At 41.5% G+C, this 15,000-nt stretch overlaps 2 protein-coding genes across 2 annotated transcripts; both read left to right on the forward strand.

Annotated features, from left to right (window-relative positions):
- The first annotated feature begins 4,866 nt into the window (after nucleotides 1-4,866).
- LOC138030916 (uncharacterized) lies at nucleotides 4,867-8,970 on the forward strand. The gene has a single exon (XM_068878774.1). The coding sequence runs from the start codon at nucleotides 4,867-4,869 to the stop codon at nucleotides 8,968-8,970; it is 4,104 nt and encodes a 1,367-aa protein (XP_068734875.1).
- Nucleotides 8,971-9,120: 150 nt separating this feature from the next.
- Nucleotides 9,121-10,671, forward strand: LOC138030917 (uncharacterized). Its single transcript, XM_068878775.1, has one exon. The coding sequence runs from the start codon at nucleotides 9,121-9,123 to the stop codon at nucleotides 10,669-10,671; it is 1,551 nt and encodes a 516-aa protein (XP_068734876.1).
- The last annotated feature ends 4,329 nt before the right edge of the window (nucleotides 10,672-15,000 follow it).

A 15,000-nucleotide genomic window follows, 5' to 3' on the forward strand; every position in this document is an offset into this window, starting at 1 on the left:
TTCCACGGAAAGAACCAAAATGACAGACTAGAATAACATTTAGTGTTTATCTTAGAAGGCTAAGGTTCAAATGCACTTTAATTTTTGACCTGAAAGGGTCCATCATTTAACTCAATCGTGTGAGCCACTTTGTAACTAAGTTGCACACAATTATTTGTGGAGTGGAGAGGCGCAAGGCCATGTCATATTTTGAAAGTGTATTCAAGGCAATATACTTACAGACGACATAGACCCGCGAGTCCTGAGAAAACGTTTCCTGGGAGTTGACTTATTTTATTTTTATCAAGAAAGCTAGAAATGAACACAGAATTAGAAATGAGTACGAAATCTGAATTAAACAAGAACAATAAAATCAATGCAATTAGAGTTTTAATTCCCGTTTCCTTCTCAGCATTCGCCGCTGATCGTCGTTGTACTCCATTCTACTTAGACAAGAGCAGGAAAATTAATCCCAATTGTCCTGAAAGGAATCTGTGAACTACTCAGAGCAATGAAATCAAAGAAAAAATGGATACAGTGGATTTGCTAGTTTTATGGAAAACAATAGAAAAGATCTAATACAAAATTTAGGATTTTAATGACCTAATGCAGTTTAAACAGTTCTTCCTTGTACTTGTACATGGTCATTGCCGTGACTTTAACATGCATTGTTTTATCGAGCAACGTTTGTAAAAACGTAACTCTTCCTTGTACTTGTACATGGTCATTGCCGTGACTTTAACATCTTCAGTTCCCACGGCCAGCTCCCGTCTGACCTTGTAGGTCAGTCGATAGAGCAGCGGTGATCTAACCCGAAGGTCGTCCGTTCAATTCCCACCCTGGTAAGAGTTTTTCTCTTTCCTTGTGTGGGCCCATTTCCACTAGTAGGGCTAAGGCTCACATGGTTCATATAGGGTACAGAACTAGCACTTCTCATTACACTCTAATCAGTTAAGTCTGTTGAAATATAAAGTGCTACACGGCCAACGTTTGTAAAAACGTAACCCCTCCTTGACTTTGTAATCTCAGTTTAGCTTTTATTCCAGTTTGATTCCGAGCAATCACTGATCGCGGCTTTACTTAATTCCAATTAGGTTACGGTGGTTTTCCAACGTTCAGCTCACCGATGAGGCTATTCGTGAGATATGTTTTGGAAGCTAAACGCATGCTTTCTGAACAGTCGGTCAGCGTGGCCACCGAGAGTAAACCCTCTAAAATTGTCTATTCGGTGCTTCCGATTATTTTTGCAGTTCTTTTGTTGAAAACGAAAACTGGTCGCCTGACGAACGAGAGAAGAGCTCTACTTGGAAAGAATTAAAAGCTGTTAAGTTAGCCATCGGACGTTTTGCTCATGATCTCAAAGGCCAGCAGGTGGCCTGGTTGACTGATATCAAAACGTTGTAACCATGGTAAACGGTGAAAGTCGTGTTTAAGAATTACAGTCTCTAGTTTTAGAGATATTTACTTTGTGCGCAACGAATTGCATTTCACAGTAAATGAAATGGATACCTAGAGACCTGAACGCAGAGGCGGATTGTCTGAATAGAATCGTAGTATTCGATGATAATACATTAAATTATGTTATTTTTTAGAATGTTGGACGTTAAGTGGGGTCCACATTCCGTGGACAGGTTCGCCTGCAGTTATAACACCAAACTTGCTCGCTGTAACTCCGGGTTCCATGAGCCTAGAACAGAAGCGGTTGACGCATTTACTCCAGATTGGAAACACGAGAACAATTGGCTATTGCCCCGGGTTTCCCTGATTGTACGCGTTATTAATCGTTTGATACTATGTAAGGCTGAAGGATCAATTGTTTCTCCAGTGTGGAAGTCTTCCTAGTTTTAGACAGTCTCGTCTCGAGACGGCAGACATTTGAGTCCCTTTGTGCACAATTTGTTGTGATTTCCTAATCAGACATGACATTTCTCTGTGTAGTGAAACTGAAATTTGTTCCATTTCTCGCCTGACGTTAGGTCATAAATTGCTTATTCCAAAAAGGAAAAAAAAGGGAGGTCAACGACTTTGTTTCGGAGAGATAAGAAAAGGGAGAAATGTCTAATTTCGATAGATGGGTCATCATAACGAGATGTAGCCTCATCTGCTCATCCGTCGTAAATCATAAAAATAATGTATTAGAGTGAAGGTTTCCGTGCATAGAAATATAGGAGTGAGGTTTTTAGATAATTGCATACCGCTAGGGATGTCGTAAACAGTAGAGTTAATCCTCAACGAGCGTTTTCGCAAGTGCTACCCATTGTAACCACTTCCGGAATTCAGGAATTAAAAAAAAAAGGTAATCTCTTGCGTTGTGATTTTTTTTTTTTTTCATTTCATCATATTTTGTGGATTGTGAGAAGAGAAAGTGATTCATGCTTAAAAAAAAAAAGGGGTTCACCGATGATCTAAAATCGATGAGATGTTGCGAAGCTCTTCGAAAATTTCGTTTCTCACGTTTTTATGTGACCGGTCGGGGAAGGACTGGAACCCAAGACAGGATCGATCGATGAAAGATTTTTGTAAAAAAAAAAAAAAACACTTTCTCGGGCACAACAACGACCTTTTAAGCAGGCGACATCTTTATTTGGTTAGTGTTTTGTATCATATCTCTCAATTGCCGTCATGCTCATCTTTTGGAGTGTGGTTTTGTGAGATATAATTGCTGGTTGGTCCGCACCATTTAAGTAGATGGGGAAGAAAATACAATTCTGCTCCATTTTCATGAAAGTAAATGAAAAGAACTTCAAAAACATGTATTCATTTTTGATCAAGAAGTTCGTACTGTAATAAAAACATATATAAAAAAAGCCCCATTAAATTCACGCAAGGTCGCTGACTTAAACTAATCCTCTTCGAGTATTCAAAACTCTCAGCCACTACTCGGTTAGCTACCTTTTCAAGACCTTCTTTAATGTTTCATGATAAATTGGAAATAAATGTGCCTATTCTTTTCTTAGCAGGGTTCCTTATCCGAGATTTTAGGGACCTTAAGATCTAAGACGGGAATGGCCGCGAAAACGTCATTTCATATTGCTAGTTTAGTTTTAAACGGTTTTTAGTGATTATTCCAGTTTGCTCTACTTCCACAAACTATCCGAACTATCCAGGAACTGATTTGGGAGGAACAGTGTTGAAACTAAGAAGGAAAATCGAAAATTTGCCGTTGTGTGCTCTCGTCTTTCTTAATTAAAACTTTAGGTTTAGTCATTTCCCGTTGCAGATTGGCAGAGGAAGGAAATAAATGTACAATACCTTAAATCGCACAGGCAGAGCCATTGTTTTGCTCATTAGTGTCTATTGTTTGGTGGCGTTCTCGCTGAGGTTGCCGTCCTAGATCTTAAGGTCCCTAGAATTCGGAGCTTAAGCAACGACAGCAGCGACGGCTACGAGAACCTCAATTTTGCATATTTAGTGGGCAAAAACAATAGTTTTGCACGCCCTGCACGAGCGTTTTTCACTTTTGTCCATTTCGTCAGCAAAACAACAACTTGAAATTTGTGGTTTTATGAAGAACGTCAGCCCTTGAGGATAAATTTTTATTTTCTCCCCTAAAGTTAAGTGCCAGTGTTATTTTTGAGGAATTACCACACCCTTGTCATATTAAAAAGGTTGAAATAGTCGCGAAGTGATTACAACAACGAGAATTTATAGTTTGCGATGATGTTCAAGTTGCTGTTGTTAGTTTTAAGAAAACGTTTCTCATTTATTCGAATCATCTAGTGTTTAATTTGAGCTACGGAACGTGTTAGAATCTCACAAAAATAAGTCGCGTAGATCGCCCACCAGGGCGTAGGAATTACCGTGAGGAAATGCGCAAATACCCAACTTCTTCCACACCTAAACTCAGATCACGTCCTATACGAAATAAATACTAGGCGAATCTCTCATAGTAAAAGAAGAAATTTGCTACTCGTGCTATCAGTAAGGTTATGGAACCTGCTACTGCTACCCTTTTCCCTGTCTCCATTGGTACAAGCGTAAACCGAAGTACGTAAGTTTTTTATCCTTTTATTTGTCCTAACCTTTCAAGTGTTGCATTTGTCAAATGCTTGTCAAAATGATGATCGTTTTCGTCGTTTTCTTACTGTATTAATATCAAAGCTATAGTAATTTAATTCGTATATCTAGGTATATTCTTTAGCTTTCGACGCAACACTTTTCGATTTAAAATCTCTAGGATATCGTTGTAACCGTCCACTGCCGTATGCAAGTGGATATGTAACTATGCGCTACACGTCCATATTAAGCCTCATGCAAGGCATGTGTAGCCTTTGTTGTTTCTATTTTTTGTCGTATCGTGCCACGTATCAAGCTTATTTTATGCTAAGATAAGTTAGAATCTATAATAATTGTTAGTATCTTAAATATCCTATTTCAGTTCGAACCTACGATCCATCTGAGAACTACAACTTATGAATAACTACAGTTGGCTTCTACATCTGTAAACCTTTATCATCCAGACTACGAACATTATCCTGTACAAACTACGGATTTATTTGTTACCGTTCGACTTCGATTTGTCAACTCCACCATCAGTATTTATAGCAATAACACTGTACACATATTATACTGTCCGTATATTAAATCACTTTGAATCAATCCGTTGAGTTCGAAATTTTATCTTGTACCAAGAGATCCTGTGACTGTTTGAGAGCTTTGAATTATTGGCAACTTCCGTTAGTTCCGGGCAGTTACATTAGTTCGAATTCGGCTACATTATTGAAGAGCCTTGTTCGACCGCACTGCATCTGCAAAGGTACATTGTATTCAAGGAATACGATTACAACAGTGCGACATTAGATACTTTGACACGACATCCTGTCACCGAATACTATCTTGTCGACAGATTTATTACTTCCGATTCGATAATCCACTGAAGAGTGCTAAATGGAAACCGAATTGCGAAGAGCGCATGGTCACGCGAAAGCTGCGATTACAAACCGATCAAAGGAAATAATCCACCTCATGAAAAATAACGAGAATGAAGAACTAGTCCATCGAAAATTGGCAGAACTGAATGAAGCCTTCGGAGCCTTTGAAGTCGCCCATGACGCATATCATTGCCACCTTACCGACCAAGGTTTAATCGACGACTCTGTGGCCTATTATGAGTCCGTCAAGGAGCAGGTTGCTCAGGTCTGTGAAAACGTAGACATATGGTCAGCGGCATTAGAAGCGTCTAGTCTCGTTCAAAGGTTTCAAGTAGATGTTAGGCCAGAAGACTCTGTCAGTCAGATCGGTTCCAAGGTGACCTCAAATTCCGTGTCGTCTCGGAAGTCATCAAGGTTGAGTTTGATACAAGCGACCGCTGAGAAGTCCATATTGAAGGCAGAAAGCGATACCCTGGCGAAGCTGCAAGAAATGGAAGTAGAAGAGTTGAAAATTCGCCAACGGAAAGCACAGCTAGAGCTGGAAATTAAGCTGGCCAGGGCAAAGGCTAAAGAAAAGGCCCTAGCCGAAGCGGTAAAGCAGAATTATGAATGTGATACCAACACCGCAATAAAGCACGAAGTTAAGTCCGAACCTCCACCTTTGCAAACTCCATTGACAAAACAACGAGTAATACATAACCGCAGCTATTCTATGCCTTACGTTCAACCAGAACCTGTGCAAGCAGGACCTATAGAAAGACTAATAAAACAACAGCAAGAAGCGATAAATGCCCTCACGCTACCCCAGCCTGAGCTGCAAACCTTTGGTGGGGACCCTACAGAATATTATGATTTTATTAGAGCATTCGAGCACCTCATAGAGCGGAAGATTCAAGGTTCGAGCGCGCGGTTGTATTATCTAGTGCAATACACCACCGGTCAAGTAAGAGACCTGGTCCGGAGCTGCCTCGCCATGCCAGAAACAACTGGTTACGCTAAAGCTAGAGAACTACTGGCTGAAAGGTACGGTCAGCCGTACCATATCGCTACCGCGTTTGTAGAGCGTGTTACAAATGGGCCACAAATCCCAAACGAAGACGCTGGAGCCCTCCAGAAATTTTCGATTCTACTGACGAGTTGCAGTAATACACTCAGGGAAATCGGCTACCTGAACAGACTAGAAAATCCAGAAGGCTTGCGCAAAATAATAGAACGTTTGCCATACAATTTAAGGCAAAAATGGCGCGAAGTAGCCGATACGATACAAGTCAAAGAGAACAGAGATGCTAATCTTGCAGACGTTACGGAATTTGTAACAACACGTTCAAGAGTGGCAAGCCATCCCATATTCGGAAAATTGTCAGATCCAAAGCCACACAATACAGGCAATATGCGTCCAACTCGAAGAGGAGGAGCTAAGGCATTTGCTTCTGAAGCCCAGAGGGATTCACCGCAACAACCGCAAACCCTCTCCCCAGCTAAGAACAATGTGAACTGTCCATCCTGTGGAAAGGACCACTGGTTATCTCAATGCAACGATTTTCGGAAGATGAAAGTAAGGGAGCGATTTAAGTTCGTTAGAACTAAGAGACTTTGCATCAACTGCCTTACACAAGGCCACTATGTGAATGAGTGCCCAAAGAAAAGCTTCTGTAAAGTAGATGGCTGTCTGAAGAAACATTCCACTTTCCTTCATGAAGTGGAACAGACAACATCCTCCCGCAATTCGAGAGAAGACGAAAAGGGAGCCTCGAATTCAAGAAAGGAAGAACCTTCTCAGTCCAACGGGTATGTCCATACAGGTAGCAGCGCATCAGAGGCATCCACTGGTCCTGGTTCATTGGTGGGGCTTCCAATCATCCCTGTGCAAGTCCGCGCTAAAGGCCGCAGTTATTCGGTACAAACTTACGCCTTTCTCGACCCTGGTTCAAATACCTCTTTCTGCACAGATAGTCTCCTTCGTAAATTACATGTTAAAGGCAAGAAAAGCACTCTCTCATTGACAACGCTTCATGGCAAGGGTCAACCAATAGAATGCGCTCAAGTACACTTAGAAGTTCTCGATTTGGAAGGTGAAACGTGCGTTAACCTCCCATCAGTGTATTCTCGTCCCAGTCTACCAGTTTCCAAAAATGCTATCGGCCAGCAACAAGACGTAGAGAAATGGTCACACCTTGAAGGGGTCAAGGTACGGACAATAGACGCCGAGATCGGTCTCCTAATCGGAAACGACTGCCCAGCAGCACTACAGCCGAGAGAAGTAAAGCAAAGCCATGATGGTGGACCCTACGCCACCCGTACCGTATTTGGCTGGGTAATAAACGGACCCTTGGGAAGAGATGAAGGAAATCTTGCAACAGCTAACTTCATTGACTCCAGCGAACAGAGCGACAGTCTCAACAAGCAATTCGAAAACTACTGCAATTTAGAGTTCAATGACTCAACATATGAGTCCAAGTTGTCCCTTTCACAGAACGACAGAAGAGCTTTAGAGATAATGGAAAAAACTGTCAAGTTAAAAGACGGCCACTATGAAATAGCGCTTTTGTGGAAAGACTACCCGCCACAGTTAGAGAACAACAAAATCCAAGCTGAACACCGTCTGAAATTGCTGAGAAGGCGACTGCAAGCGGATTCAGCTCTGCATGGAAAATATACAGAGTTTATGAACGATCTATTTGAAAATGGGTATGCTCGAAAAATCCCCAAAGAAGAGCGAGACATGGGTAAGCCATCTTTCTATTTGTGTCACCACCCCATTTTGCCCACCCCTGCTAAACCAAAGGTTAGAGTCGTCTACGATTGCCAAGCAAAGTACAAAGGTGCTTCATTGAATGATCAGCTCTTACAGGGGCCGGACCTAACCAATTCACTGGTCGGCGTACTGACTCGATTCCGCAAGGAACCAATTGCCTTCATGTCGGATATCAAAACCATGTTCTACCAAGTCCGGGTGCGACCAAGTGACTGTAACTATCTTCGATTTCTGTGGTGGTCGGACGGTAACCTAGAAGCTGAGCCGGAAGAATATCAAATGTTAGTCCATCTATTCGGCAGTGCATCGTCCCCAAGTTGCGCTAACTTTGCGCTTAAGAAAACAGCCGAAGACAACAAAGAAAATTATGACCCGTCAGTCATTAATGCAGTCCATAAAAGTTTCTACGTAGATGATTGTCTACACTCTGTTGCAACAGAGACGGAAGCCGTCAAGCTTGCTGCCGACCTCCGAGAGATATTAGCGAAAGGAGGATTTCGTCTCACAAAGTGGTTATCAAACTCTAAAAGGCTACTTAGCTCACTTCCCGAGTCCGAGAGAGCACAGTCGGTTAAGAGTCTCGATTTCGACGAAATAAAATCATCAGAGAGAGCGCTCGGGGTACGATGGAACTTCTCTGAAGATACGTTTAGCTTCGATATTATCCCCAAAGACAAGCCTACAAATCGCAGGGGCTCGCTATCGATCATCAGTTCCGTCTACAATCCCCTTGGATTCGTATCTCCATGTATTCTACCAGCCGAAGCGATCCTTCAAGAATTATGTCGCCGTGGCTTGGGCTGGGATGATGAGATCCCCGAAACCGAAAGAGTCAAGTGGACAACTTGGTTGAACGAGCTTCCGAAATTGGAGCAGTTCTCTATACCGCGATCTTTTAAGCTACCTGATGAATTTGGAGAGATCAAGAGGTACGAGCTACACCACTTTTCGGATGCATCAATCACGGGTTACGGCGCAGTTTCATATCTTCGCCAAATCTACGCTACCGGCAAAGTACATTGTTCATTAGTCATGGCCAAGTCCAGACTGGCGCCACTTAAGGCAATGACGATACCAAGAATGGAGTTGTCAGCAGCAGTACTAGCGACTAGATTGGATCGAATGATCACTCAAGAGATCGACCTCCCTCTCGCCAAATCAACCTTCTGGACGGACAGCACGTGTGTAATCCGCTATATAGAGAATCAAGATAAAAGATTTCAAGTATTTGTGGCCAACCGAGTGTCAGCGATATTAAACCAATCTGACCCGTCTCAATGGAGATACGTCGACACAGCACAGAACCCCGCAGACGAAGCTTCTAGAGGTATGACGGTGAAGGAGTTTCTAAGCAATGAGAGGTAGTCAAAGGGGCCGGCGTTCCTACAGCAACCGCAGGACATATGGCCTCAACGACCAGCGAGTATAGGTGTCGTACCACCCGATGACCTGGAAATAAGGAAAGAGTCAGTTGCTTATGCCAACGAAACTACAGAAGATGACGCAGTCAGCCAGATGTTCGAGAAACTCTCATCTTGGACACGCCTTAGAAGAGTGATAGCATGGATATTGCGCTACAAGGACAACTTGCTAAACCAGGCCAAGAAGCGCAAGTTTAAAGAAGAAACGAAATATAGTTCTGATATTGAGCCGCTTACCGTGCATGAAGTGCTGCGTGCTGAGAACATGATCTTGAAGAATGTTCAGAAGCAGAGTTTTGAAAAGGAGTTATCAACTCTGGAGCAAAATGCGAAAGTCAAAGAACAAATCGACGCTAAGCAACCAGTCGCGAAGACAAGCAACCTATTTAAGCTAGACACCATATTGAAGAATGAGTTGCTACTCGTTGGGGGTCGATTACAAAGAGCCTCTGTTGGAGAAGCCGCAAAACACCCAATCATACTTCCGAAGAAGCACCATATCGTGAGATTGATTATTGAGCATTATGATCGTTTAACTGGTCATTCGGGAGTCGAGTATACATTATCTGTTATCCGTCAAAAATTCTGGAATATCGGAGCAAGAGTATCTCTTCGTAGCATTATCTACTCGTGTTTCGATTGCCGAAGACGGCAAGCACCCGTCGTACAGCAGAAAATGGCGAATTTACCAGAAGATCGCGTCACCGCGTCAAGACCGCCGTTCACGTACGTCGGCGTTGATTGCTTGGGACCCTTTATTGTACGGCGTGGAAGAGTCGACGTCAAAAGATATGGTGTGCTTTTTACGTGTCTAGCGCTAAGAGCGGTTCATATCGAGGTTGCTAATTCGCTGGACACTGATTCGTTTATTAACGCACTCCGCCGATTCATCGCGAGAAGAGGGCCTCCGGAGGAGATACGTTCTGATAATGGAGGAAATTTCGTAGCTGGCGAAAAAGAGTTGCGAGAAGCAATTGAGAAGTGGAACCAGTTCCGTATTCACGACTACTTGAGTCAAAGTGGGATTAAGTGGACTTTCAACCCTCCTGCGGGCTCCCACCACGGAGGCGTATGGGAGCGCTGCATACGGACAGTGCGCAAGGTGTTACGAACAGTATTAAAGGAACAGCGATTAGATGACGAGGGTCTTGCAACCTTGATGTGCGAAGCTGAATCTATCGTCAACGGGCGACCAATCACAAAGCTATCAGACGACCCTCGTGACGCTGAACCGCTTACTCCTAATCACCTTCTACTGTTACGGGCGGGACCAACAGCCCCCCCTGGTATGTTTAGCAAGCAAGACATCTACGGTCGTGCAAGATGGCGACAAGTGCAATATCTCGCGAATTTGTTCTGGAAACGATGGATCCGTGAGTACCTGCCGTCACTTCAACAGCGTCAAAAATGGAACAGACCTCAACGCAATGTAGCTGTTGATAATATTGTGTTACTGTTGGATAATAACAAACCTCGTAATTCATGGCCGTTGGCTCGAGTATTGGAAGTTCACACAAGTCGCAATGATGGTCTTGTACGTTCCATGAAGTTGAGAACAAGCACCGGAGAATTCGTACGCCCAGTGGACAAAATTGTTATGCTGAATCTGCAGAGGCTACAACAGCAAGCAGTAATGAGTAAATAAACTGAAACATTGAACTGAGATCTGTTTAGGATCATCGTATAGACATTTTGAAGTTTTATACCGTAGTTATTTAGTTTGTAAAGGTTAACACCTTTAAGGGGCCGGAATGTTAGTTTTAAGAAAACGTTTCTCATTTATTCGAATCATCTAGAGTTTGATTAGAGCTACGGAACGTGTTAGAATCTCACAAAAATAAGTCGCGTAGATCGCCCACCAGGGCGTAGGAATTACCGTGAGGAAATGCGCAAATACCCAACTTCTTCCACACCTAAACTCAGATCACGTCCTATACGAAATAAATACTAGGCGAATCTCTCATAGTAAAAGAAGAAATTTGCTACTCGTGCTATCAGTAAGGTTATGGAACCTGCTACTGCTACCCTTTTCCCTGTCTCCATTGGTACAAGCGTAAACCGAAGTACGTAAGTTTTTTATCCTTTTATTTGTCCTAACCTTTCAAGTGTTGCATTTGTCAAATGCTTGTCAAAATGATGATCGTTTTCGTCGTTTTCTTACTGTATTAATATCAAAGCTATAGTAATTTAATTCGTATATCTAGGTATATTCTTTAGCTTTCGACGCAACACTTTTCGATTTAAAATCTCTAGGATATCGTTGTAACCGTCCACTGCCGTATGCAAGTGGATATGTAACTATGCGCTACACGTCCATATTAAGCCTCATGCAAGGCATGTGTAGCCTTTGTTGTTTCTATTTTTTGTCGTATCGTGCCACGTATCAAGCTTATTTTATGCTAAGATAAGTTAGAATCTATAATAATTGTTAGTATCTTAAATATCCTATTTCAGTTCGAACCTACCATCTGAGAACTACAACTTATGAATAACTACAGTTGGCTTCTACATCTGTAAACCTTTATCATCCAGACTACGAACATTATCCTGTACAAACTACGGATTTATTTGTTACCGTTCGACTTCGATTTGTCAACTCCACCATCAGTATTTATAGCAATAACACTGTACACAGCTTTGGTTGATTATTTTCTGATTGTCCGTATATTAAATCACTTTGAATCAATCCGTTGAGTTCGAAATTCTATCTTGTACCAAGAGATCCTGTGACTGTTTGAGAGCTTTGGAATATTGGCAACCTCCGTTAGTTCCGGGCAGTTACAGCTGTCGTTGCTGCTTAAGCTCCCTAATATCTTAAGCATTCCTGCAAGTAATTCGTGACATATTAAACTCGCGTCACCTCCGCAGTAAAGCGTGGTTTTCACTGGCAACGCAAGCACAAGCGCAAGCACAAGCTCAAGCATAAGTAGCTTACGCTAGTGAAAAATAAGGTCGACATAAGCATTGCTCAAATGCTCAGACGCGAAGAATCTAAAACGAATGCTTTAATTGGCTAGGCGTAGCAAATTTCTTGTGCTTATGCTGCGTTACAGTTTGAATTTAAACCTATTTTTTGCAAGACATGTTTCGACATACTTATGCCAACTTCAGTTGTGATGAGTTTTACAATTTGAATTTAAACCTATTTATAAGAAAAATACAATGGCTGAATCGATACATTATTCGCATACTTACAAAAAGCAAAGTAAATGGATTAGCTAAGATACTTAGATACTATTGTCGCGACAAAGCAAATTACAAGGAACTTTTTCTTTTTCTTTTTTTTTATTTTTAACGACTTTGTCGCGACATTATCTAAGTATCTTAGCTAATCCATTTACTTTGTTTTTGTAAGTATGCGAATAATGTATCAATTCGTCCATTGTATTTTACCAGAAACCCATAAGGGTTGAAACGTGTAACGGCCCCTTGTGTGCTGGGAAACAAGCTTCTGAATATTCAATTTGCTAACTACCATATTTGGAACAACAAGAGCGAGGGGTTTCCACATATGGTACTTAGCACTGAAACATTTAACCAATCAGTTCGCATTGATTATTCGGAAGCTGTGAACGCGTGTTACACGTTTCAACCCTTATGGGTTTCTGATTTTACTTATAAATAGGTTTGAATTCAAATTGTAAAACTCATCACAAGTAAGTCGAAACATGTCTTGCAAAAAAAAAATTAAAATGTTTTATTTCTTCAAGTCATTTAAAACTGTGGTGACGTAGATGTCATGTAATGATGTAGCTGCACGAAGGTCACTGGATAGGCTGTTCCACAACCTTGCTCCGCTGTAAGAGAAATTGTTCTTCAAATAATTGGTGCGGAGCTTCGGAAGAGCCAATTTATTTTCAGTATTCCTAAATCGATATGATGTTATTTCGTTTCAAAACACAAATCTCTAACTCAGATACTCAGGTGTCATCCTATACAAAGATTTATACATAAAACAGCAGCTGATTCCAATCTTTGATATTTGAGGTTACCCTAACCCATTGCCCGGAACAATTCATCGACATTAAAATCATATTTGGTACATATAAAAACACGGGCCGCGCGATTTTGGAGCTTCTAAAGCTTTTCTAGAGGCCGCTGCCACAGTTGCCCCTACAGTACTACAGTAATTAAAATATGGTTGAACTACGATGTCATATATATCAATTATTATTAAAAACTGGATCATTGGATTATGCAATTCGAGAGTTTTGATTGGCTAAGCCATCATGGGTTATGAGCCATTATACCATGACCTACAAACACGGCAAGCATATACGTGATTTTCTGGGCCTTTTTTTTTATTATTGTAGTCTAGTTTTCTATATTTTGGGAGCGTTTTTAATAAAACGATTATTCCACTCGCGCTTGTTGGATATGAGATGATTATAGCCAACTCGGCGCTACGCGCCTCATTGGCTATCTATCATCTCATATCCAACGAGTGCTCATGGAGTAATTGTTAAATATATTAAGGGGGTATAAGATGTCGTATTCGCTTAATTGCGCCCAATGCAGAAGCATTGGCATGGTCAACGGTGGTTTAGCGGCTATCAACCGCGCCTCTCACCTCTGTGACCCGGGGTCACCCATGGCCTCGGGTCATATGTGGGCTGAGATGCAGTCGATCTCAATGCCGAGAGACCTGTTTACCGCTGGCAAATAAAAATTAATGCCCAAATTTTCTTCATAACGGGTATTGTAGCTCACTCTTAGCTCATTCTTAAGTGTTTCTGGTTACGCATAGCCAAGATTAAAATGAATGCCAATAGACCATATTCGTATTCTCGGTATTGGACTGGAACTAGCTTGCAATGGAGGCTAATGCGGGGGAATCTTTTCAAATGCAAATACTTTCTAATATATTCCCCCGCATTAGCCTACATTGCAAGCTAGTTCTTGTCCAATACCGAGAATACGAATATGGTCTATTTGAAAACGTCGGGCCGACGTTTTCAAGTACTCCCTTTGCATCTTAGATGAACTCCGTAATAACTTAGTGTGGTTCATTTTTCTTTTAAAATTTGATCGATTTTTATCTCACTGCGGTGATGCAGAAGCAATTTAAGAATAAAATAGACCCTGGAAATCTATTTAGTAAATTTAACATCAAAATAAAAGAGATAATTCCCATGATACTACCCCTTTAAGACAGTCATCAGTATGTTTTAAATCTGCGCTACTGAAGGCGAAGCTGGTGACATCTGCATACATCCTCGGTTGTGAAAAATACAGACAATTCGGCAGGTCATTAATGTATAAGTAAAGGTCCTAGAATTGTTCCCTTGAGACACCACATATAGCTAATTTAATTTGGAATAGACATAAAGGAAACAAGTTTGAGTGCGATTGCTTAAATATGATGCGAACCATTTGTGACAGAAATAATGCTTTCCAACGGAACAAAGAGTAGTTGGAAAGCGTGTTCGTTACGGTTCGTACCATTACTATAATTCAAGGTATTCACATTGTTTCTGAAATAAGGCTTCACATATTTTGAACAATTGTTTCGCATTTACTTTTTGTTCATGATTATGTAACTGCATATATTATATGCTAATTATTTGGTATAAAAAGTGGAATTTCTAGTTTTCACTATCTCGCCTTCTGGACAGCCACCAAGAACTGTATCCTAACTTTATATTAATTAGAAAACCTGAAATACGTTGCATTCGATTGAGGAAGACGTTCGCCTTCTGGACAGCCACCAAGAACTGTAACTTAGCTTGTTGGTGAGTCCAGAAATACAAGCTATGCTTTCTGGTTTTAGCGCTGATCCTTCTCAGCCTCCTACTGCGCCTTTGCCGGCTATTTCGGAGCTAAAAAACTTTCTTTCTGCGGAGCTCGCTTCATTCAAGGACGAGCTTGATCGTCAGAACGACGAATCCATCAACTTCGCAGTTAAGAAAATTCGTCTTGAAAATTTCGCTCGACACACATTTAAATATAAAGGGAACGAAGAGCAGTACCAGCA

Source organism: Montipora capricornis, chromosome 13 (genome assembly GCF_036669925.1).
Source record: "Montipora capricornis isolate CH-2021 chromosome 13, ASM3666992v2, whole genome shotgun sequence".
NCBI classification, from domain to species: Eukaryota; Metazoa; Cnidaria; class Anthozoa; order Scleractinia; family Acroporidae; genus Montipora; species Montipora capricornis.